Source organism: Anomaloglossus baeobatrachus, unplaced genomic scaffold (assembly GCF_048569485.1).
Source record: "Anomaloglossus baeobatrachus isolate aAnoBae1 unplaced genomic scaffold, aAnoBae1.hap1 Scaffold_148, whole genome shotgun sequence".
Classification (NCBI taxonomy): domain Eukaryota; kingdom Metazoa; phylum Chordata; class Amphibia; order Anura; family Aromobatidae; genus Anomaloglossus; species Anomaloglossus baeobatrachus.
In genome coordinates, this window is record NW_027441918.1 from 105,001 (window position 1) to 132,654 (window position 27,654).

The 27,654-nt window shown below is 40.0% G+C and overlaps 1 protein-coding gene across 2 annotated transcripts in view; it reads left to right on the forward strand.

Annotated features, from left to right (window-relative positions):
* Window positions 1-7,546, forward strand: part of LOC142260633 (uncharacterized) — a 37,268-nt gene extending 29,722 nt beyond the window's left edge. For both annotated transcript variants that reach the window (XM_075332025.1, XM_075332026.1), the window contains 2 exons: window positions 1,641-1,700; window positions 6,051-7,546. In XM_075332025.1, coding sequence (XP_075188140.1) covers window positions 1,641-1,700; window positions 6,051-7,546 — 1,556 coding nt within the window. The remainder of the gene's footprint in view (window positions 1-1,640; window positions 1,701-6,050) is intronic.
* Window positions 7,547-27,654: the final 20,108 nt, after the last annotated feature.

The following is a 27,654-nucleotide window of genomic DNA, read 5'->3' on the forward strand; positions in this document are numbered from 1 at the left end:
CCTTAGTTCACGGCATGCTCTCTTTGTATCTGACCCCGGAACGTTTGGCAACCCTGCCTCACGGCTTGTCCATGCAGTGACTAGCGTCACACACTGTTCTAATAAACCAGATAGATATCATTTAAATGCTAGGTACTCAGATTACCACTATATCTGCAGGTAAATGGTATTTTTGTAGCTGTTTTAACCCAGAATGCTGCCTCAATTTGTATATAATATAAAACCAATTTTATTCAAATTCATTAAAACATTCAAAATTCGACCTGTGAAAAAATGTGACACATAAACAAAATCCCAGGACCATGGGACAGCTCCAATAGATCCTACCAGAAGAACAAAAACAATTGTTCCACAGAAAAATCACATTAACAGTACTGCCAGGGGAATAGTTTTTAAATGACCCTTGCTCTCTCTTTCCTCTGCCTGCCAATGGAGATGTAACTTAGGTCACGCACACCCTAAAGGTAAAGAGGTGCCCCCATTCCTCGGCGGCTTTCCCTTCTAAGATATCCCTGATTTCCCTCTTGGTCGGGTAGAATCTACGGGGCTATACCATCAATAGTCAGGGAAAATAGGGAAATAGCACTTATCTGAGAAATGTTCGGGTCAAAAGGTCCCTTAGCAGTATTTTTCTCATAACGTGAAGGTGTCCGGGCTTTCCATGGTCCTCAACCCAATAATATAAAATCACACAGCCTCGACGCGTTTCTCCCCATACAATTAATTGGGGTTCATCAGGAGACAATATTAGATATATGGCCCAATCGCCTGTGGAATAAAGAGATATCAACAAACCCCAAATCTAAACCATCATGCAGAATATCTTTAAATATTAGAAGGCAGGGATTACATACCAGAAAGCTGTTAAGGGGGCTACTCATTCCGCAGCACACACCTCTACATGTGGATGTATATCATAGACGTCTTGCCCTGCAGCTACCCTACCTTAAATACCCCCATGTAAAGTTTAATTGACCAGGTGATTTCCCCCGGGGATGCCCCATTACCATAGAAACCCCGGATGTTTATCATACGAACAATCACCATTCAGGGAGAAACGGAGCCCGCGCCGGAAGTAAATAAACCCACAAGACCCGTCCGGGTCACATGACCGCACAGGCTACGTCACCAGGTTGTCAGAGATTAGTTACAACCAGCGTGAGAGACCCGGATATGATGTGCGGTCCCAACCACCATGTATCCCAGCTGGTACCGCCCACGGGGGCGTCAACCCCGGAGTCACCTGACAGCATAATCCGTCCCCATCAGCTCCAAGGTGCATCCCCGCCCCCCTCAGCGTCACACAGGATCACAGTGTTTATCCATTTAAAGAATCTCTATCGATTCACATCATTCTAATCTTATAATTGTATACACTTATATAGATGTGTGGCAGCTTTTATTTTAAGGAGGGAATCACCATTCTGACCCCGGAACGTTTGATAACCCTGCCTCACGGCTTGTCCATGCAGTGACTAGCGTCACGCACTGTTCTAATAAACCAGATAGATATCATTTAAATGCTAGGTACTCAGATTACCACTGTATCTGCAGGTAAATGGTGTTTTTGTAGCTGCCAGGTTTTCTTTTAATTCCTTCTCGATATGTAACAAATTATTACATCCTATTGCTTCTTGCAGCTCAGAAGCTGAGTCTCCATTATTGCCAGCAGATGATGTCTATTCAGTTATTCAGTGGAGGTAAGCTTCACCCACTGCTGTTAACTTTTCGATCCTTGACAGCAGCATTTGCAGCTCGCAGCCTATGGGGTACAATGTTCCACATATCCAACGCCCCCAGCAACATTTATTATTGGGTGCATATGGGTTGCCATAATAGCTGGGGGTCTGCTAAAGACACCTTGCCCTATATAAGGGTACTCCTATGATCTCCACACCTAGATACATTCCTTCAGTGGTGTAGATTTCAAAATGAGAATTTATGGGGTGTTTCCACTGTTTAGGCACATCAAGGGCTTTACAAACGTGACATGGCATCCTCTAGTTCAGCTAATTTTGTGCTCCAAAAGTCAAATTGTGCTCCTTCCCTTCCGAGCCCTGCCGTGGACCCAAGCAATAGTTTTACACCATATATGGGGTATCAGCGTACACATGAGAAATTGCACAACAGAATTATATGGTCCATTTTCTCATCTTACCCTTGGGAAAATAAAAATTTGTGGTTAAAGCAACACTTTTGTGGGAAAAATTAAAATCTTTTATTTTTTTCCTTCCATATTGCTTTTATTTCTGTGACGTATCTAAAGTGTACTTTGGCATTGCATTACTGCTGTAGGAATATTACAAAAAAGGGATAAATACATTGCTAATGTGAAAAATGAGTAAAAAGACATCGGTATTGCATTACTGCTTCAGAGATATTTGCAAAGAGAGATTCTTAGCTTATGTATTGGCCAATCCATGTGAGCCCGATAACCTCGACAAGGTGATCTCAATATATTGGGAACCTAACCTTAAATGCCTCTGTGTGATTAAAAATCTGCATGTCTGCTTCCTGGCTAAATAAGATGGTGGACACACCCTGGCTATAGGGCAGAGTGCTTGGTCAGGTGCTTGTCAAGGTTATTGGGCTCACATGGATTGGTCAATAAATAAACTAAAAAATTGTTTTAAAGAACTGAAGTCCTCAGTGGTTGATACCTTTTTAATGGCTAACTGAAAAGATGGAACTAAAGACACTTCTGAAGCAACGTGCACAACTGGACAGCGACATTTTTCTTATCCAAATGCAAAAAGGAGAATCTGATCCCCAAAGGACTCTGGATTACAAACCCAATTCTACATACCTACAATACCCATTATGCACAAAACCTTTGTCACAGGACTTCTGAGAGACTAAGGAACCACCTTTTGCATGTCTTCTACAGCATCAAGAGTAAAATCCAGAGGGAATTTGAAACACAAAGGAAGACGCTTCCAGAAAGCACAGAGCAAAAAGTACAACAATACTACTACAGACTACGAACCCTTCTGATCCACAAGGAAGAGAAACTACATTGACTGCGCCTCAATTCTGGACTTAATACAAACAGGTTGAGAACAAAGCCAAAACCTAACAACTTGGACAACCACTCCATTCAAGACACAAAAGCATCTAACTGTGTTATCAATCTCTCGGATTATAAACCCAACAAAGTGGAACTTGCTGTGCTTTCTAGGGGACTCTCATTTTGTCCTACTAAAGCGCTAGACAAAACTGAACTCTGCAGCGACATGGAAGATTACTTCAGGAGACTACGTCTGAGGGAATATTTTAACGATGCAGATGTTTGAGAATCCACCCAGACTGAAGGAAGACTGATCTTGACAACCAGGAAAAGGTCAGATTGGACACCTCCACCAGGACGCAACCTTCATTTGGATAACTATATAGACACTTTCAGACATTTGGTAAAATCCACTATCCTAGACACACACGGGAGGCAACCATCCAACATCAGTGCCCAGGAGAGAAAGTCCATAAAATCTTTGAAAACCAACAAAGAAATCATCATTAAACCTGCAGACAAAGGGGGTGCAATAGTCATGATGAACAAATCAGACTACATGAATGAAGCACACAGAGAACTGATGGACACACGCTACTATAAAAAATTGGAGTCTGACCCTACACAGGACTATTACAAGGAACTTAACAAGTTGGTCTCTTGTCTGCCTGACATATCCTCAACAGCTGATGAACTGATACCGGTAAGTCCAAGAATAGGCACATTCTACATGCTTCCCAAAATTCACAAATCTGGAAACCCAGGAAGACCCATCATTTCATGTGTGGGCACTCTCACTGAACAAGTGTCTGGATGGGTAGAGAGTATCCTTAAACCCTTGGTAAGGGATACAACCAGCTACATCCAGGACACTACTGACCTATTGAGAAAACTATCAGCAATAGGTTCTCTACCAGAGGGAACCATCCTTGCCACCATGGATGTGGAATCCTTGTACTTTAATATTCCACACCAGGATGGATTGAATGCCTGCAAACTCTTCCTGGAAAATACAGGAACTTATACCGATTCTGTAGTGAAGCTTACAAAATTCATCCTCACCCATAATTACTTTGCATTTGACAATAACGTATAGCTACAGGAGACTGGGACTGCAATGGGAAGCAAAATGGCGCCACAATATGCAAATCTTTTCATGGCCAAGCTTGAGAGTGACCTTTTTATCCTCTTGTCCTATCAGGCCTCTGGCCTACTACCGTTACATTGACGATATTGTAATCACCAGGACAGAGTCTGAGGAGCAGCTGAAGACCTTCCATGAACACTTTAATCCATTTCATCCCACCATCAACCTAACACTCAACTACTCCTGCACTGAAATCAACTTCTTGGACACCATCATTAAACTACGGAACAATGAAATAGAGACATCCCTGTACAAGAAGCCAATTGACCGTCCAACATACCTGAAATGGGACAGTTTTCATCCAAAACACAAACTCTATAGTGTACAGCCAGGTTATCGGGTACAATCGGATATGTTCCAACAGTACAGATAGAGACAATCACCTTGAGGGCCTCAGAAAGACCTTTCTGAATCAAGGCTACCACCCAAGAACAATTGAAAACCAGATTACAAGAGCCACCAGAATATCAAGAAACCATCTCCTACATTATAAAACTAAAGAAAACAACCGGGTCCCTCTTGCAATCACCTACAATCCACATCTGGAGGTGTTAAGAGGAACTGCACGGAAACTACAACCATTACTGCAAAAAGATGCCCGGTTAAAATCTATCTTTCCAGCCCCCCCACTTCTGTGTTTTAGACAGCCCCCAAATCTAAGAAGCTTCATTGTCAAAAGCTCCCTGTCCTCTCCAACAACAGTAACACTTTCCTGCAACCAGAAAAAATGTAAGACCTGTCCATTTATATTGACAACGGACAAGATAAAGATTCCCAGATCACATCAGGACTACAAGATCCCAGGTACCTTCAGCTGCACCACAACCAATGTGGTGTACTTAATTATATGTACCAAATGTCCAACTGGGGGTCTGTATGTAGGGGAGACAGGACAACCACTCAGGACAAGAATGAATTCTCATCGCCACACTATTAGAGAAAAAAGGATAGATCTACCTGTGGCCAAACATTTTTCTAACCCAGACCACAGCATCATGGACATGAAATTGCTGGTATTGAAAGGAAACTTCAAGTCCCAGAGAGATAGGAGACTATGGGAGTACAAACTTATGATGACCTTTGACACATTCAGAGTAGAAATGAATGTGTCTCATGGATTCATGTCTTTTTACATCAATTAAGAGATGTGTTCCTCAGACCATCCGGGTGCATCACAGCCCTGGACCAGACCTCAATCAGAGGTCACTAAAACTTTCACCCTGAACTGCAGCAGCAATATTTATGGCCACAACAGTTTGTCCTCTTGCCATAGTGATAGTTCTGCTTCACATAACTTTTTATTTACTGCCCCATTCTATGTCATGTTGTGTATAAATATGTGACTCTTCAGATTTTGTGTTATATTGAGCCTGAAGAAGAGCCCTGAGTAGTCTCGAAAGCTTGCTATTATTACCATCTTTTCAGTTAGCCATTAAAAGGTATCAACCACTGAGGACTTCAGTTCTTTTAAACAATTTTTTATCTCTACTGGCTAACACGGTACAAAGATATATTTTACCTGTGCATAAACTAAGAATCTCACTTTGCAAATATCTCTAAAGCAGTAATGCAATGCCTGTCGTTTTACTCATTTTTTCTCATTACCTATGTATTAATCCCTTTTTTCTAATATTTGTACAGCAGTAATGCAATGCCAAAGTATCCATATATTATTGTGTGCCACTGGATATGCTTTTGTAGATATGTTTTATTGAATGTCATTTTGAGCACTTCAAAGGGTGCAGTTTTTAAAATGTCATTTTGGGTATCTTCTGCCGCATAGGCCTTTTAAAGTAGAACACTACACACTTTGGAATTTTTATGGATTTATGTGTGTCTGTGTATGTTTGAGGTTATATTATTAAAAGCTTATAACTTCAATTTTATTCATGGCAGATGACAGTACCAGGAGTTCCACACAGAATGCTAAGGGAAGTGAAAGTAACACAGAAGCGAAGCCATATTCATGTTCAGAATGTGGGAAATGTTTTGCTCAGAAATCACAGCTCATTACACATGAGCGAATTCACACAGGAGAGAAGGCATATTCATGTTCAGAATGTGGGAAATGTTTTGCTCAGAAATTAGCTCTCATTACACATGAGAGAATTCACACAGGAGAGAAGCCATATTCATGTGCAGAATGTGGGAAATGTTTTGCTTTGAAATCAATTCTTGTTAGACATGAGAGAATTCACACAGGAGAGAAGCCATATTCATGTTCAGAATGTGGGAAATGTTTTGCTCAGAAATCAGTTCTTGTTAAACATGAGAGAATTCACACAGGAGATAAGCCATATTCATGTTCAGAATGTGGGAAATGTTTTGCTCAGAAATCACATCTTGTTAAACATGAGAGAATTCACACAGGAGAGAAGCCTTATTCATGTGCAGAATGTGGGAAATGTTTTGGTCTGAAATCAGATCTTGATAAACATGAGAGAATTCACACAGGAGAGAAGGCATATTCATGTTCAGAATGTGGGAAATGTTTTGCTCAGAAATCAGATCTCAGTACACATGAGAAAATTCACACAGGAGTGAAGCCATATTCATGTTCAGAATGTGGGAAATATTTTGCTTTGAAATCAATTCTTGTTAAACATTTGAAAATTCACACAGGAGAGAAGGCATATTCATGTTCAGAATGTGGGAAATGTTTTACTCAGAAATCAGATCTTGTTAGACATGAGAGAATTCACACAGGAGAGAAGCCATATTCATGTTCAGAATGTGGGAAATGTTTTACTCAGAAATCAGATCTTGATAAACATGAGAGAATTCACACAGGAGAGAAGCCATATTCATGTGCAGAATGTGGGAAATGTTTTGATCGGAAATCAAATCTCATTACACATGAGAGAATTCACACAGGAGAGAAGCCTTATTCATGTGCAGAATGTGGGAAATGTTTTGCTCAGAAATCACAGCTCATTACACATGAGCGAATTCACACAGGAGAGAAGGCATATTCATGTTCAGAATGTGGGAAATGTTTTGCTCAGAAATTAGCTCTCATTACACATGAGAGAATTCACACAGGAGAGAAGCCATATTCATGTTCAGAATGTGGGAAATGTTTTGCTTTGAAATCAATTCTTGTTAGACATGAGAGAATTCACACAGGAGAGAAGCCATATTCATGTTCAGAATGTGGGAAATGTTTTGCTCAGAAATCAGTTCTTGTTAAACATGAGAGAATTCACACAGGAGAGAAGCCATATTCATGTTCAGAATGTGGGAAATGTTTTGCTCAGAAATCACATCTTGTTAAACATGAGAGAATTCACACAGGAGAGAAGCCATATTCATGTTCAGAATGTGGGAAATGTTTTGCTTTCAAATCAGATCTTAGTTCACATGAGAGAATTCACACAGGAGTGAAGCCATAGTCATAAATAGAATGTCTGTTTTAATAATTATTAATAGACTTTTACTATCTGTTAATAAAGAGTTCATTTTATGTCATTACGGTTGTGTACTTTTTATAATGGATCATTTGCAAATTATTCATCTTTTTACACATTTTTAATTTGGAGATTTTGTTTATAGCCAAGTTGTACGCTTTATTCATCGATTTGTATATTGCTTGAATGAGAGCAGAATCCATTTTGTTAAATCTACACTCCATTTTGTCTTTGTGTAAGTATCATGTCACACACAACGACAGCGACGACGACGTCGCTCCTAAGTCACCATTATCTGTGATGTAGCAGCGACCTTGATAGCAATGACGCTGTGTGTGACATCCAGCAACAACCTGGCCCCTGTTGTGAGGTCGCCGGTTGTTGCTGAATGTCCTGGACTATTTTTTCGTCGTTGCTATCCCGCTGTGAAGCACACATCGCTGTGTGTGACAGCGAGAGAGCAACGAACTGAATGTGCAGGGAGCCGGCTTCTGCGGACGCTGGTAACCAAGGTAAATATTGGGTAACCAAGGGAAGCCCCTTGCTTGGTTACCCGATATTTACCTTGGTTACTAGCATCCGCCGCTCTCACGCTGCCAGTGACGGCTCCTTGCACACGTAGCTGGAGTACAGATCGGGTAAATAAGCAAAGCGGTTTGCTTATTAACCCGATGTGTACTCTGGCTAGGAGTGCAGGGAGCCAGCTCTAAGTGGTGTGCGCTGGTAACCAAGGTAAATATCGGGTAACCAAGCGCTTGGTTACCCGATATTTACCTTAGTTACCAAGCGCAGCATCGCTTTCATGCGTCGCTGCTGGCTGGGGGCTGTGTTGGGAATGTCAGCTATGTTTTGGCTGCTGTGAGGCTCCCTCTTGTGGCTAGGAATGGTTTGGACAGAGACCAGGTGTGTTGAGCAATGGGCGTTTCCATTGCTAACTCTCTGCTTATTTAAACCCTTGTGTTGTGAATGTTAGTTATGTTTTGGCTGCTGGGAGGCTCCCTCTGGTGGCCAGGAATGGTTTGGACTTGGACCAGGTGTGTTGTGCAGTGGGTGTTTCCTTTGCTAACTCTCTGCTTATTTAAATCCTGGTCTGATTGCAGGCTGTTGCCGGATGTCAGTTGTTCTTTGTATCTCCAGCCTGCTTAATCCTGCTCTACACCACATCTTCCCCAGATAAGTGCTTGCTCTTTATTTTTTGTCTGGTTCTTTTGTTTATCTGGGTTTGTCATTTGCTGTGGTTGGTTTCAGTTTATTTGCTTGCAGGCATTTTCCCCCTTAGTGGATTGTTGAGGAACTCCCTGCAGTTCTGTGTGGAGTATAGCTCCTTTGGGTCCATGTGTTTATGGCTTGTTGACTTTATGATTCTTGTTTTCTGTTCATTGGTATGACAAGGGCACCTGGTATAGGATATAGGACGGAGTTCAGATCGTGCGATCTGAGGGCCTTTTTGTACTATCAGGAAGTTGGTATTTTGCAGGGTTTTTCTCTGGCCACCATCAGTCTCTTTCCTGTCCTTTCCTATTTTAGTCAGCGGGGGCCTCACCTTTTGCTAATCCTGTCATCTACCTGTGTATTGTGTTTTTCCTATATCACCGCAGTCTTTGAATGTGGGGGGCTAGCTATTCTTGTCTATTTTCTGAGGCAGAGAGTTATTCATCTTTCCTACCTTTAGGATAGTTAGTTCTCCGGCTGGGTTCGCGGTGCACAGGATGTTAGTTCACCCCTCGGCTACTTCTAGTTGTGATGGTTAGTAAGGGGATGGCGGCCAGATTAGTTGCCAATGCTCTTGTCACCTTTTGCCAATGATTTGTGGTGGTCTTCCATGGTTCTGGATCATAACACCCTTGTCTGATAGCAGGCTATGCCAGATGTCAGTTGTTCTTTGTTCACCAGCCTGCTTCATCCTGCTCCTGACCACATCTACCCCAGATAAGTGCTTGGCTCTTTATTTGTTGTTTGGTTCTTTTGCTCTTATCTAAGTTTGTCATTTACTGTGGTTGTTTTCAGTTTATTTGCAGGCAGGGATCTTCCCTCTCGGTTGCTTAGCTGGGAAGCTCCCTGCAGCTATGTTTGGAGTATTGCTCCTATAAGTCCATGTGTTTGTGGCTTCTTGGATTTGTAATGCTTCCTGCTTTCTGTTCATTGGTATGACAAGAGCGCCTGGTATAGGACTGAATTCAGATCTAGCGATCTGAGGGGGTTTTTGTACTATCAGGAATTTGGAATTTTGTAGGGTTTTTCTCTGGCCACCATCAGCCCCTTTCCTATCCTGTCCTATTTAGTCAGTAGGGCCTCACCTTTTGCTAATCCTATCATCTATCTGTGTATTGTGTTTTCCTATTTCACCGCAGTCTTTGAATGTCGGGGGCTTGCTATTCTTGTCTATTTTCTGAGGCAGAGAGTTATTCATCCTTCCTTCCTTTAGGATAGCTAGTTCTCCGGCTGGGTTCGCGGTGCACAGGATGTTAGTTCACCCCTCGGCTACTTCTAGTTGTGATGGTTAGTAAGGGGATGGTGGCCAGATTAGTTGCCAATGCTCTTGTCACCTTTTACCAATGATTTATGGTGGTCTTCCATGGTTCCGGATCATAACAGCACTGGTCGCTGGTGAGATCTGCCTGTTTGACAGCTCACCAGCGACCATGTAACGATGTAGCAGCGATCATAAGGTCAAAATGTCGTCGTGATCGCTGCTGCGTCGCCACGTGTGACCTAGGCTTAAGAGCCTGTACTGTATCTCCCCTAGTGTAATGCAACAGAGACCCTCTGTTTAGTTTAGATAAGGGCTTGTATAGTTTGTTTCTTTTGTTAAAAGTGAAGTTCAGGAATGTGAAACTAAAAAGTCTATATAGTCTTATATAAATGAGTGATGATGATGTATTATTTTATTTGTTTGAGACAAAGGGAGAGCTATTTCTGATACTTTGTTTCAGAGGGGTGTCTCCTATATATACATACATACAAGATCTTTATAATTTAATTTAATTAGGACCACACACGCAAAATCTTATATGTCCCATGCTGATTGGCAACAATAAATCTGGTGCCTGAACAGCGACACACTATTTCTGAGAACCGCTGATCCAACCACCTTTTCTTCCTCAAAAAGGCAACTCAAGCTGTATCAAAAGGTAGGAAGCTGGGGGGGCGTGGCCTGGCAATGGCTCGGAGCAGACGTGTGTGCTGAAAGTTCCTGGCACCCACGGGGGAATCTTGCCCTGCAGAGGAGCTATTTCGCCGGAGAAGGACTGTGCACGACCAAGGGTTAATGCTGGAGCTGCAGTGAGCTGCAGGGGCTTGTGGACAAGCATGATATGGGATCCCTAGGGAAGAGGTGAAGTGGAGCAGAGGGTCTGCAGGCTTTTGACCTAAGCAGGCCTGTACCTCGTGGTGGAGTCTGTGGCCTGCTGTCTTTAACGCTGGGAGAGCTGGTCGGTGCAGTCTGGAGTCCTCCATACAGGTAAGGGTATGTGCGCACGTTGCGTACTAGCCCAGCACCGTAAAAGGTGCGCTTCAGAGCGCAGCTGAAAAGCTCCGTTCTGAAGCGCATGGTGCCGGCGAGAACGTGCGCTCTGCCTGCAGCTCCTGCCATAGACAGAGCAGGAGCTGCCGGCAAAGCGCAGGAAAGAAGTGACATGTCACTTCTTTTTGCGCAGCGCTTCGGCAGTAGCCGAAGCGCTGCGCTCTGAGACGCCACGTGCGCACGGCCCCTGCACAATCTCCATAGACTGTGCAGGGGACGCAGGACGCATGCAGTTACGCTGCGCTGCAAAGCGCAGCGTAACTGCATGAATTTACGCAACGTGCGCACATAGCCTAACAGTGAAGCTGAGCAGTGTGGATGCAACCTGTTTGTTATATTGCTGGCAGCTGAGCACATGTAGCTGAGAGAGGGGGGTGGGGGGGGGGGGGGTGAAGTGCAGGCCCATAGCAAGTGAAAGAAGTTTGCAGGAAGCTTTTACAGGTGCTAAAGGCCCCGTCACACTAAGCAACATCGCTAGCAACATCGCTGCTAACGAACAACTTTTGTGACGTAGCAGCGATGTTGCTAGTGATGTCGCTGTGTGTGACATCCAGCAACAACCTGGCCCTGCTGTGAGGTCGTTGGTTGTTGCTGAATGTCCTGGGCCATTTTTTAGTTGTTGCTGTCCCGCTGTGAAGCACAGATCGCTGTGTGTGACAGCGAGACAGCAACAACTAAATGTGCAGGCAGCAGGAGCCCGCTTCTGCGGAGGCTGGTAACCACAGTAAACATCGGGTAACCAAGAAGCCCTGTCCTTGGTTACCCGATATTTACCTTTGTTACCAGCCTCCGCCGCTCTCACTGTCAGTGCCGGCTCCTGCTCTGTGCACATGTAGCTGCAGGACACATCGGGTTAATTAACCCGATGTGTGCTGTAGCTAGGAGAGCAGGGAGCCAGCGCTAAGCATTGTGCGCTGCTCCCTGCTCTGTGCACATTTAGCTGCAGCACACATCGGGTAATTAACCCGATGTGTGCTGTAACTAGGAGAGCAGGGAGCCAGCGCTCAGTGTGCACTGCTCTCTGCACGTGTAGCTGCGTGCGCTGGTAACCAAGGTAAATATCGGGTTGGTTACCCGATATTTACCTTAGTTACCAAGCGCAGCATCTTCCACGCGGCGCTGGGGGCTGGTCACTGGTTGCTGGTGAGCTCACCAGCAACTGGTGTAGCGACACTCCAGCGATCCCTGCCAGGTCAGGTTGCTGGTGGGATCGCTGGAGCGTCGCAGTGTGACATCTCACCAGCAACCTCCTAGCAACTTACCAGCGATCCCTATCGTTGTTGGAATCGCTGGTAAGTTGTTTAGTGTGACTGGACCTTAGGGTGCCTTCACACTTTAGCGATGCAGCAGCGATCCGACCAGCGATCTGACCTGGTCAGGATCGCTGCTGCATCGCTACATGGTCGCTGGTGAGCTGTCAAACAGGCAGATCTCACCAGCGACCAGTGACCAGCCCCCAGCCAGCAGCGACGTGCAAGCGACGCTGCGCTTGCACGGAGCCGGCGTCTGGAAGCTGCGGACACTGGTAACTAAGGTAAACATCGGGTATGGTTACCCGATGTTTACATTAGTTACCAGTGCACACCGCTTAGCTGTGTGTGCAGGGAGCAGGAGCTGGCACCGGCAGTGTGAGAGCTGCGGAGGCTGGTAACGAAGGTAAATATCGGGTAACCACCTTGGTTACCCGATGTTTACCTTGGTTACAGCTTACCGCAGGCTGTCAGACGCCGGCTCCTGCTCCCTGGACATTCAGGATTGTTGCTCTCTCGCTGTCACACACAGCGATGTGTGCTTATCAGCGGGAGAGCAACAATAAAAAAACGAATCAGGGCTGTGTGTAACGAGCAGCGATCTCGCAGCAGGGGCCAGATCGCTGCTCAGTGTCACACACAGCGAGATCGCTAATGAGGTCACAAAAACCGTGACTCAGCAGCGATCTCAGTAGCGATCTCGCTGTGTGTGAAGCACCCCTTAAGTGTAGCTGTCATGAGGAAATATTTGCATTGTTCAGAGTGAAGAGATAACACTAATTAGCCCCCGGAATCCTGGAGCGCTGAGGCTGACTCCTCACAGACGTGTGGAAGAATCTGATTACTCTGACCCCGCTACTATACACCATAAGGCTAGGTGCACACACTGCGTTTTTTTGCGCAGCAAAAAAAGCGGCAAAAAACGCATGCGGTTTTACCGCGATTTGGTGCGTTTTTGGCTGCGTTTTGCTGCGTTTTTGATCTCTGCATTTTTCTGCGTTTTTCCAATGCATTGCATGGGGGGAAAACGCAGAAAAACGCAGAAAAGAACTGACATGTCCATTTTTTTTTTTTTAAATCAAAAACGCAGCTTAAAAAAAAAAGTTGTGTGCGGACAGCAAAAATGAAAACTAAGACTTTGCTGGGGAAGCAAAGACATGCAGTTTTGAGGCCAAAAACGCGCAAAAATGCAGCGAAAAACGCACTGTGTGAACTTGCCCTAATACGCCTGGATTGAATTTATTACTTTCCCCATGGTGAAGAGAGGTAGAAAACTCTCACTGGCACCATCCCCAGACCCAAGAGAGACCCAGAGCACAGGCTCCCAGGAGAGCATCAAGACATTTTTTAAAGAAGGAAACACCCATCTTAAAGCTGCGGATCACAAAATGGCGGCTGCAGCCCAATCTAACATTCCAGCAACTGCACAGAGGGAAGAACAAAATATGGGGCAGTCCTTGCCTATTGAAGCCAATAATGCAGGAGATCACGTCAGCAGATGTTAAAAACTGGGTTTAGGCGACAAATGCAGAGCCAGTATATAATGATTGGAGCGAGAATTGGTGCAAAAACATATTATGGATTTATTCAGATAAAAGGTGAAGTTACAGTCATTAGAGAAAAATAACTGTCTTGGTTTGAATTAATAGATGGATAGACAGGTAAGCAGAGAGAAAAAATAACAGTTGTTTATCTTACATCGCTATGGTGTGTGTAAGCCGTCTCTATCTGGATGGTCTGGTCGGGCTTGATGAGTCCGTCTTTCTCCTCCCTCCTTCTGCCTCACCCTTTGAAGTGTGGGCTTCTTTTATAACCCAAATCCCTCCTCCTGATTGTCCTTATCTCTTTACATGGTATTACAAAAAGTAACTATCCCTATTTTAGTTGAGCATTACATCATGTCACGTGGTTCGTTTTACCTGCGAAATAAGTGTACTTGCGCAGTAGAGACTTGTAACAAAACCTACTTCAACTTATTTATAATTCCTTTGAGGCTCGCTGAACTTTGACCTTAGAGTAACAGAAAGAAGTTTCTCATAGCTATTTCAGTTCTTAGCCCAACATTCCAAACAGAATATAGCTCTTCTTTGACAACTTTGATGAACAACTAGCAGATGGCCTTGGTTCTACCTTGTCAAACTCTTGGTCAGTATTTCCAGCTCACAAAGACACTCTTAAAGGCATGGGGCAAAATATACATACATTATATGAATGCATGTAATCCAGTCTATGAATCAAATCTCCATAAACTCACTATTTTACAGTCCCCCCTTATATGGAAGTTTGATGAACCCCGGGAAACCCTAACTCAATCGTGTCATCATTCGTATCACATACATTCTTGTTGGAAATTCTAGACCAATATTTGACTTGATAAACCAATCCGCAACTTTCTGTCAAAAAGTCATCTTGCGATTTAACATTCCCCTAAGAATGTTATCTTCCTTTTTCATTTCTATTTTTATGTTCCTATATATCTTCTGAATTCTACACATCACAAAAACTTGATATATAATACACATCAAAACTAATAAAAATATGATTATGATGGGATTAAATAAAACATTACCAACCGCTGACTGAAAAGATGACTGAGACCAGGAATGTACAGATTTGCTAAAACTCTTCCACCAAGTTCTACCTGACATTCCATTCCATTCGTGTTCAATATCACTTAATTCACCTTGTTCATGCCTGAATATAATTTCTGCTTCCTTTAACTGTTTCGTTAATAAATCTAACAAACCCTTGTCTTTCTTTATTTCACTTGTCCACATATCCCAAGGAAAATCATTTATCTGTGATAAATTGAATTGTATGGGAAATGCCGTTAAGTTTCTCTTTCCTATAGAAGTGATATTAAAACTTCCTTCCTTCTTTGAAAGAGATCTCACATTTCCTTCTATACAATACAAACCCATAGGTAGGTTTTCCTTATGTACACAAGTAGAATAGAAAGCAGAAACCTTCTCTGTCTCAGACATGACCTGAAAACAAATCTTAGTTGGACTTACTGGAGTCAACAGATCATGTAGTGTCTGTACAGTCTCTATTCTCGCATGACAAGAAGAATGATTATGAAAACATGAATGATAAATCACCTTATCCTGTCCAGGTAAACACATCACCTTAGAAACAAAATGCAAACATGAAGAAGTGTCTACTTGTTCAGTGTTCACTCCATCAAATGCAAAATCTGTGTACTGCAGTTGATAGAACACTTGTTGTGTGTTACTCACAGGTATACCCAAAACTGTAACAGGAACAATAGTTCCTTCTCTTCCGATCACTGGGATTAGCGATGTGCCAACACAAATGTTTCATTCACATCCTAACCACTTATTTACCCACAAATCCGTATGATTCAATGCAAAATCATACTCTACAGGTAAATTTCGCAGTATTCCCAGTGGAGTAATTCCACTCTGTAAAGCTTGTGCAATCAGCTTCAAATTAGAAGAATACTCTATCTGTATCTCCAGGCACGCTTTAGCTACTTGTGTTTCGTGTGTGCTTTCCACGAGAGCTAATGTAGCATCCTGTAGATGTGACACGGAAGACCCTAGTACAGCAGCTGTATTCATTACCATCTTTTCAAGAAGTTGATTTAAACTCTTCTGAACCTTTACACCTTTTCCTCCAATAAAACCAATATTATCCAAATCTGACTTAAGTGTCTGTATATTCATGGCATTAGTCAGACTTCCCACTGTCCCAATTCCTCCCAGAATTCCTTCTAACACTCCTCTCTTACTCCTAGTCTGAGTTGTTCTTTTCCCAAACCATTGTTCTATCCCCATCTCCATGTTTATGAGATGTGATTGACACTGAGGAAACCTGGTAGAGATCTTCCAATGAGACATATTGAAAGTCCACACCATTGTCATAAATTCTCCATCCCTTAATAAGGACTTGGACTGAAATTGATTAATTTGGAAAGGAGTAGACGGCATGAACCTCGTGTCTGTGCATGCACTATCTGCTGCTGACCAAATATTCACACTAACGTCTTTACAATGTCTGTAATGTGTCTTTGTTTCAACGCAACACTGGTAAATTCCAGAGTCCCTGGAAGATGGATTCTCTATGGAAAAAATGAAATTATCATCCATCCATCTGATATTACCAATCTGACCTCTGTGAATGACATTAGTTGGACTGTTTAAAAAACTTCCCAAAAACGATGAATTTTTGGTCCATGTCAACAAAGACTCAGAAGGCAATTTCAACCTTGTGTTACATTTTAACATTATGGGTAATGTATTTACTTTATTATGTACTGTCTGTGGTGAAACCCTTATTTCCGGAACTATAGTGTTAGTAACGGTAAACACTACAGATACCTGAACTTGCACAGGTTCCCGTGTTATCTGGAAATTCCATGTTTTAACCCAATCTTTATCTCCTTCTGTAATGGAGAGTAAAGAAGGATCCAGAATTTTCCCAAAAACCTGAGTTTTTAACAAAATTTCTGTTTTGGATCTTCCAAACTTTCCCCTTGCAATCATGTCATTTGTAATATCACCGGACCATACAGCAGGTTCATCACCTCTGATCTCTATGTTCCAGTATAGTACATCTGTAGGAGAACATTCCCATGTACCCGTTTTATTATTGTGTACATATTCTCCTTGTAATTGTGTGAATCTAGTTTTAGGTCCTGCAATCGCATGTAATATTATGTCTGTGTCGTGTATGAAATGTAATTCAATGCAACATTTTGTTCCATATCCCATGCAGATATTTCCTGTTATCTCCACAGAATCATCCGTGATGTTCTCTGTCAGTAAGTTCCGTGTATCTGATCCTCTCGGTCTTCGAGAATGTTGAATCTCTCTAGTCCCTTCATTCACATCATTGGCGATTGTTCCTTGATGTAACATGTAAACAATGACGGAAATAAAGCAAAGCAGCAGGAAAGTAGATCCCATCACGTAGAAGCTTGTCTTGAGCTTGGGAAGATGTTCTTTCTCCAGAAGGCTTGATGTCATCTTTCCTTCGAAGTCTTTAGGTTCCTTATTCCAGTTCTTATCGGAATCCATTTCTTCCTGGAAAGAAATGCAGTATCATTATTTTGTCACAAATATTTTGCACTGGTCAACGTGAACCCACACTTTTTGTGTTTTCCGGGTCTTTTTTTACCACATTTGACACTCGGTGCACAAGAATCATGACTTGTCCCATAGTCTCAAGGACTTCAAAAGGACCTTCCCAATTACACTCCCATGGACCACTCTTACGAAAGGTTTTGATCATCACTAGAGCACCTTTCTTGAATTTGGACTCATAGGGTGGCTCCATTTTCTGCATTCTCGATACCGCATATGGCAGAATCGCTTTCAGGTTCTCCTGTAGCGATCTCAACCATTGGGACCTTGAGATAGCATCTTTTTGTGGAGTGGATAAAAATGGCTCATGTGGAAACCACAATGGCATTTTTCTTCCCGTCATCAACTCAAACGGAGTGAATTGAGTTGTAGAAGAGATTGAACCTCTTATACTCATGAGTATGAAAGGAACCTTGTCAACCCAAGTGTTACCTTTGTCCAAAAGCATCTTTGCAATTCTGGACTTGATTGTCCTATTCATTCTTTCCACAATTCCCGCAGATTGTGGATGATAGGGGACATGAAATTGCTGTCGCGCCCCTAGAATAGCACAAGCAGTTTGCATGATTTTACCTGTGAAGTGGCTACCTCGATCGGAGGTAATCATCCTTGGGATCCCCCAAGTACAAAAGACATGTTGTACCAATTCCCTTGCTGTGGACAAAGCATCATCTTTCCTAACAGGTAATATTTCTACCCATTTTGAGAACACATCTACCACAATCAATGCATACCTGAGACCATGTTTACCTGAGGGTAAAGGACCAATATAGTCTATCTGCAGTGTAGACCATGGACCATCTGCAGGTGCGATTCGTAGAAGTGGTGGCTTCTGTCCTTTAGGTCTTGGATTTATTTGGGCACAAATGAGACATGATAGTACAACACTTTGAACTGTTTCGTCCATTTTTTCCCAATAAAATTTCTCCTTGAGAATGACTAACAATTTCTGTTGTCCCAAGTGACCTAAACTCTCATGGTTGTATCGAGTGAATTCTACCTGTAGATGTTTTGGTACAACTGGACGCAATTCTCCATTTGAATTGTGACACAAAACCCCATTTTCACAGATAAAAGGAGGTTTTGGATCATCCAGAAAAGTAACAAGAAAAGGATCTTTCCTCTGTTCTTCTGCAAATGAAGGTATGTACGTGTCTGCTCTCTGAACTGCTGAATTCTCAGAAGGTTCAGAGTCAAACACTTCCTCTCCTGTCAGGGCAGCTTCTTTGGCTAGAGCATCTGCGGTTGCATTTCCTACAGATAACTCATCATCAGATCTTTGATGTGCAGCGACTTTCACTATAGCAAATCTATTTGGGGCCCTAGATGCCATCTCAAAAATTGATTCTAGCGTTTCGCGGTGCAGCAAGGCTTTGTTGGATGAGTCCACGTAGCCTCTCCTTTCCCAAACAGGCAGGTAATCGGTTAAGGATTGTTAAAAAATATACTCTTAAATATATTTTTCTTCAAATACGTAAAGCCGCATGAAAGAAAAGACCTCAAAAATGTAAAAAATAACTGTATTTTATCTATTTAAAAATGGTTGCCAAGGTTCAGTTACAGAAAGGAAAAAAATAATATACTTTGATAGCTTATGTAAAAATAAGAGTTCATTTAGTCCATAATAATCAATGGGAAGTCTTTACCCAACTTTCTTTGGTTCCTGAACGGCAATGCTGGGGATGTCATCTCTTAAGCTGGACAGCGTGTCATATCTTGCAGCACTGGAGTCTTCTCACCGCAGGCAGTGTGGAGAGCGCCCAGTAGCCCCCTCCATCGTGTATTATATACCAGCTGTTCAAACCATATAGGGCATTCTAGTGTAACACAGTTGAATATAGTTCCATATTACGTAAGCTTCTAGAAGCTTCGAGAAGCTTCGGGAAGGATTTAAATATATCCCTCCATGCTCAGCACTCAAGTATATTCAATATGGGCATATTTACCCTTATAAACTTTATTAATAACCTATGCCCTCCAACATAAACAGAACTATGAACGTATATGTCTTACTATGAAATATTTGATAACTAGATGTATTAATTTTAATCATTTTACAATTCCCCCTTGAAGTGGGTGGAGCAACCCCGAAAATTAATTAATACATCATTAAAATAACAAATCTTCTTTCCTTATTTGTCAATAGCGGATTAATATCAATAATAATGATGAAGAATAATTAATTTGCATTATTCATGTAAGTTCAATAATATAATAATGTGGATTCATGTTATGACAGGCTGTGACTGATCAATCATATAAAAATGTATATAACTATACTTCGCTAGACCTAAAAAGAAATGCAAAAACCAAATCCGGTCACCATATGATGTCCTCTGAGTTGATGTCTTCTTATCTCCGATGTAATCCGGCATAAACACAGTCTCTTAGAAATAAATCCTTTGATAAAAATGAATGGTTACCAATTCATACAGTCCCATATTGCGTTTATCATTGTTAGATCAAAGTCCATAAACTTTATTTTTTATTGCAAAGTCCATAGCCAATGCTGATAAACCTTAGTTCATGAATGTAGAAGAATAGCAAAAGTCTTTGATGTCTGTGCAGTGTGATTTACACTAGTCACCTTTCATGCTGCCTGTTGTCAAATAACCCAGGAACAGATGTTAAGACGTTCTTGGTCAGCACGACAGGGGTTAACTTTAACACGTCATTGCTCTTCTTAGTAACTTTAGGGAGGTCTTAATGCACAGACCATGTGTCATTGTCCATCCTGAAATCATAGGACTATTGTGTTTCTGAGATGCAAGCACGGTAAGTGTATTTTGTATGTTTCACAGTCTTATTTGAGACGTTACCTTTTGGACCTTTTTGCAGAATCCCTTTTAACTTTAGGAAAAATATAAAGTCTTTTTATCTTCTGTAATCTTGATTGAAGACTTCATTCCCTACCTAAATACCAAATATGGCAATAACTATCACTAATAAATGTCACAGCGTATCGTAACTCTAATACTATAATACCATGTCATTATTATTATCGTAAAAGTATTAATGTAATTGATACTCAGAATGATAAAATACTGCATAATGGTATAGACAATAGTATTTTCTTGTAATAACCTTTTTTGTCATTGGTGCATTACCCTTCCAAACCCATAGGTGGCAATGTGTCGAATGTAACCAAAATATAATATAAAATATGAAACAATATAATGTGTACCTATAACATGTATCATATTATAAATATGAAAGGCAACAATGTGGCTTTTAGTTAGATAATTTGTAAATTATAAACCAAAGCAAATAACCTTTTAGAAAAGACTGGATGATACCATCAAAACACAATAATACCCATTATAAATTATTATTGATTAAAAATATAATATATATTATTTGTAAATATAGGTAGGTAAACCTAGATGTACCTTAATCTTCCATCTTTATTACTCTAATTTAATTTATTTGATTTGTCTATTATTTATTAAATAACCTACTATAAGAAAATGTGTAACTATAAGTAATATTTCACCCATATTAATATAAAAATAATGTATTACCAGAAAGTAAACAATTGTATATATTATGAAGGAAGTATCTTTTCTTCCAAAAAAGTGGAACTTTTCCCTTTTAAAATGATTCATATTTAATAAAGTAATATTCTTATATTAGATATTACTGAACTAAATATTGAAGTGTTTTCTCAATTGAGATATTTAAAATCTGAAGAAAAAAAAATAAAATTGTAGAATTAAGATTTTAATTTAAAAATGTGAATATTAAAATAATTAATATAAAAAATAGGAATAAAAGAAAAATGAAAATCGGAATAAAAATAAAACTTGAAATAAAAATAAGGCCTTCTATGTATATAACACCTATGTCTTTAATAATACATAACCTTAATGTTACCAGATAACCTTAATATTACCAGTATCTTATAAAATTACCAAGCCTATCAATAACCAATAAAAATAATTAAGTCATGTAACCTTGCAAATAATACACTTCTCTTAGTATATAAATGCATTATGATATACTTCAAATATATTTTTTTTTTTCCCAATTCTTCCTTTGTACTTGAAATATTAATTATTAAAGTATCCTGTAAACACATATATTTATCAAATATAAATGTGTGTGATTGAGACCAAACCTCTCCCTTTCAATATCATGAAATATGATATTATAAAAATTAATATGTTTAGATTAAATTAAATTAAAATTTGTGTTGTATATCTTCAAGACCATATTATAATTATCACTTCCATATTTGAAAAGAAAAATGATTTCCAATCTATGTACCAATAAAAGAAGTGACCAACACAAAAGATATAAGAAAATCAAAACGTTATAACCTTATTCTAGAATGTAACTCTTCAGAATAAACCCTTAATAAAAAATCCTAATATCTCTATACTAAAGACATATGTCTAAGAATTAAAATATATATCTTGTATAAATTCCTTCATTATTTATACTTATGTACTATAACTTATTTATTCTATATAGTATACATACATATCTTATAACTTCTAAGTTAAAACAAAAATTCTCTTTTTTTTTTTTTCTCTCTCTCTGGATCCAAATACTTTGACTTTAGCAGCTGCTCAAACAATCAATCATTCATTGACACATCTATGCACACAAGACTGTAACATACTTTCACATAAAAACATTGACGGACTCAAATCCCTGTATTCCCAATTATTCTATGCGCATTTCAAAGATTATGTTACTAATTTGAAGTACTTCTCGAAAAAAACAAATTCCAATGTATTACACACTGTACATATGACCATGGAACAAACATTTATTTTTAGCTTTTAGTATCAAGTCATGCTCTGGTCACGTGCAAGGAACACCATTCCAAGACAGCAAGCAGTTTTACTACATTCCAAAGCTCAGATTACATTTCTAATAACTCTAAAGGAGATATATATATTCATAAAAAAAAACGTTCAAGTATACTTCTCTGACCATTGGTACCTGAGAAAATAATAATTATTATTCAATCATGCTTTCGCGAATTAACCTTACACAAGAAAATATATGTTACCTGATTGAGGACAAGAACATATGTAAAAATAAAAAGTTAATACTTCATCAATCTGTTTTACTGATAAATTCTGAGGGAAATAAAAGAATAAAATTATTATCATATTTATGATAAAAATGAAACACTTAAAATCCGTTACTTTCTCTTATTATTTTATTTTAAATATTATTATTCATATACAGAGATCAAATTATTAAATTTATAACATTAAACTATCATTTGACTAAATGAAAATATGACCTTGATTTACTATCACTACTTCTAATATATAAATATATTCACTGTATATGAAAAATTATGATTATCAAATAGCAAAATTAATTTATCCAGAAATCCCCTTTTATCCAGCTAAAAACCAAACCTCAATTTTTGCAAGATTCGATTTATTACAGTAATTTCCAGAAAATTGGAATTGAAGTTATTTTGTAACTCAATTTTTTTCCTTAAATGAGGAAAAATATCTTTCTCTGGAAAACCACCCAGCTGTCGCTGCCTATCAAATTCTCTGGACGACTTTTTTTCTTTCACTAGTGACCAGGGGAGAGAATCCGCACAAGACACCTGTTTCTGTCTTTCAGGGCTTTTAAAAATCGCTTGTCTGAGATAATCGGTATCAGATTTTGTGACAATTTTCTCTTTCATTGAAGGTGACAAGGAAAGAGGGGGGGTGTATGACTTATAATTCACATGAAATTTCCTGCGAATTTCATAAATTTTGTCACAAAAATATTTGGATCTGGGAGACACTGTTGGTTTTTCACAAAAACTCACCCTTTTTTGTGTTGGTTTTTCAGAATTAATTAATTTCTGTTTTGATTGACTTTGGCGATTTCTAACAAAATCGATAAATGTCGTACATTCGAATAGGGACTTTTTATTTAATGCCACCGCACAGGCTGCATTGTCAAGGAAATTAAATTTCTTGATGAATAAACGTATCATTCCATTCAATCCGACATTTGGAATAACCGCCCTATACAAACGTTCAAAAACGGACATAAATGAGAACGTACTCTCATTCTGTTCAATTTGTAATTCCTTCAACATCTCATAGTTTGGATCAGATTCATTCCTTGCACAGAAGATGAGATATTTTAGCCTTATGATATCGTTATCATTTGAACAATCAAATGTCTCATTGTCAGAAGACTTTTTTAATGCCAATTGTCTAAAAAAATGCTGAGGTAACCACATACGGAATAACTGATTCGTCTCACTATTGGTTAAATTTAACTTCTCGATGGAACCTTCAAAAACCTCTGAATTTCTGCAAACATGTATTTTAGGATTATATGCGGGAATTAATTTGCATATGTCCAATAAATTTTTTCTAAGTGTAATCCCTAACTTAGCCTGTTCTATTTTTAGAAACTGATCGTCGCCATTTTCTCTCTCCACGTGTCTTTTCTGCACGTGTCCCATTCTGGCTCCTCCCCCTTCTGGCTTCACTACGTCATTTCCTGCTTCTTTCTCAGTATCTTGAAAGGCACCTTGACTAGGTAACACGTGTCTGTCGCCATTATCAAAATTCTGATTTACAAAATTACAGCCAACATTACAGTCAGAATTCACAATATCACTGACTGACATTCCAGGTTCTAAGAAGTCTTTGGATTTCTCTGTCACTAACTCTCCTGACAATTCAGGTTGTCTATTTCCACCATTTTTACACTTTTCTACGATTAACTTGTGAAAATCATAGACTAAATGACAGACATTTCTGATTTTCTGTTTCTCTCTATTAAAAGACCTTGCACATTCTATACGTGAATTCTCAAGTTCACACTCCTCATAAAAGCGTAACCAAATCTCTTCTACATTAGAAATATCTGGATAAGTGAACTGAAGTTTACTTTGCTTCACATATGAAGAGATAAAATCCATTTTCTTACCTGAAATGATCAGATGATCTGATGGATGATCCTGTAAGACTTGATCCACCTTGTTCAGCACGTCCAATACTTCTTATGGACTGACTTTATCTTTCTTGCTCAAAAATACGTCGAAAGTTAACTCCTGTAACTTTGTAAAGACTTTAAAGTTCATTTAAAAAAAAAAAAAACATTCATGCAACTTGACTTATACGTATTTCCTAGGTTCTACGTGATTTTTATAAATTGTCGATTCCTGATCCTTTGCAGGAGATACTTAAAATACTTATGACTTTGATAACTTCGACCCCCCTTATGCAAAGTGAAGGAACAACAAAAAAATATATAAAAAAAATCACGAATAGCTGACTCGCCAAATGTTAAAAAATATACTCTTAAATATATTTTTCTTCAAATACGTAAAGCCGCATGAAAGAAAAGACCTCAAAAATGTAAAAAATAAATGTATTTTATCTATTTAAAAATGGTTGCCAAGGTTCAGTTACAGAAAGGAAAAAAATAATATACTTTGATAGCTTATGTAAAAATAAGAGTTCATTTAGTCCATAATAATCAATGGGAAGTCTTTACCCAACTTTCTTTGGTTCCTGAACGGCAATGCTGGGGATGTCATCTCTTAAGCTGGACAGCGTGTCATATCTTGCAGCACTGGAGTCTTCTCACCGCAGGCAGTGTGGAGAGCGCCCAGTAGCCCCCTCCATCGTGTATTATATACCAGCTGTTCAAACCATATAGGGCATTCTAGTGTAACACAGTTGAATATAGTTCCATATTACGTAAGCTTCTAGAAGCTTCGAGAAGCTTCGGGAAGGATTTAAATATATCCCTCCATGCTCAGCACTCAAGTATATTCAATATGGGCATATTTACCCTTATAAACTTTATTAATAACCTATGCCCTCCAACATAAACAGAACTATGAACGTATATGTCTTACTATGAAATATTTGATAACTAGATGTATTAATTTTAATCATTTTACAAGGATCTGACAACATAGGAGCTATCACTGTAGATTACCATCGGAGTTTGATCATCAGCTTCATTCAGCTGTAGGACCATTCTTACCGCTTCTATCTCTGCCCTTTGAGCTGAGAAATGACTCGGTAACTTGTGTTTTACCACTTGTCCTCGCTTGGAATAGAAAATTCCATATCCTGTGTGATAGTGTCCTTCCAGAAAAAATCTAGAACCGTCTACAAACACAGGTTCATCTGCGTCTTCCGACTGTCGTCTGAAGAGAGATGGACTTGGTTCATGGAACGTTTCTATGCAATCATGGGTTTGTCCTTCATACTGCATCAATTGAGGAAGAACATACTTGGCCTTATAATCTACCTCAATTTGATTTGGAGACAATGAGAGCAACCAATGGGCAAATCTCTGATTTGACACACCTGGGATGTTTTTCTCAAAGAGAAGTTTCAGTGTGGAATGTGGCGTTTGGAGAATAACCTTTTGGAACCCGATGATGTGTTGAGTGATTTTTATCGCAAAATACACTCCCACCAGGTGTCTTGCGCACACCTCAAACCCCCTCTCAACAGGTGAGAGAAGCTTAGAGAAGTACCCCAAGATTCTCCATTCCCCCCCTTGCAGCTGCAGCAAAACCACAGAGATGCTTGTCTCTGAAGTGTGTGCTTGAAGCGCAAAAGGTGCGTTCTTTTCCACCATACTTAACGCAGGTGCGTGTTGTAGATCATGTTTCAATTGTGTGAAGGCTTTTTCCTGTTCGACACTCCAGGGACCAAAATAATCATCATTGTCACCTTTTAAAAGATCATACAAAGGTCTGGCTTTGTCAGCAAAATTTTCAATGAAATCCCTTGAGTAATTTACAAGCCCTAAAAAATGTCTTAGTGCCTTGTGTGATGTTGGAATTGGAAGAGATGCAATTGCCTCTATTCTGTCCTGTAGGGGTCGCCGTGTACCTGGACTTAGCAGAACTCCTAAAAACCTGACCTCAGTCTGCATCAGCTTGACCTTTTTGGTATTCAGTTTTAAACCTGCATCATGCAGTAGCTCAAACAATTCTGCAAGCAAGATCACGTGCATCTCCTTGTCCTCCGTACTCAACAAGATATCGTCCACATATTGCAATAAACATTCCGGACGAGAAAATTTCGACAAAACGTTCGCTAGCGCCTGATGAAAAATGCTTGGCGACATACTTGCCCCCTGAGGAAGACGACAGCATACAAATTGCTGATCGAGGTGGTTGAATGCAAGCTTATATTGACAACTTTGCTCAATCGGTATACTGAAAAAACCATTACTGATATCCAATACTGAGAAGTACCTTGCCTTAGCATCCAATCTCGACATCATGTCATGGGTGTCAGCTACAATCGGTGCTACATTGGGAGTAAACTTATTGAACATCCTTAAGTCCAACAACATACGATAGCTACCATCGCTTTTCAGAACACACCACAATGGATTGTTACAGACAGAATTTGCCTTACGTATCACACCTTGAGCCAACAATTCCTGTATAATCTTAGACATCGGAGCAACTGACTCCGAAGGCAACTTATACTGACGCTGTGGAGGTGGGTCTCGGCCTTCAATTTTGACAACAACATCCTTCATTGTTCCAACCTCATTCCTGTACTGAGCCCATAAAGAAGGAAACCGCTGTACTAACTCAGTCAATACTTCATCACCACCAGTTTCAGGCCACAAATGATCTGCTGACACTACATCGGTCAAACAAATGGTCCCGACATGACTATATTCATTTGGATCAATAACTACCGCCTTACAACCGTTAGAGTCTTTCCAAACTGTTTTGTTACCCAAATCAATAATCCAGCCATGCTTTTCCATAAAATCAGTGCCAATTATATTCTCAGTATCCTGACAACACCAAATATCCATTTTTGTTTTCAAAAAACCAGGTATTTCCAAAGAAACATCCTGCGCTAAAGTCACCTTTGTTCCATTTTTACCACTGAAACCAACAATTGTACATACAGGGGAATCTGGCTTTAAATGTAAATCAACATTTGTGACACTCAATTGCGCACCTGTATCAAGGAGAAATGTTACTTCCTGACCTTCAAGATTTACCTTTAAAAATGGTCGACCACAGCTATCCATTGAAACTCGAGTAACAAATTCCAGTGGATGTAGCCTGGGGACCGGCTTTGCGAGTCAGGATGATGGAGAAGGGAGAAGAGCAGCAGGTGTCTTGCCCCTTCCATGCAATCCCTGTATGGTCATTTCTCTTATCTGTCTGGTCAGAGGTGCATATGGTGATTGGTTATTTCTGTTGTCAGTATGAGTGGGCGTATATGG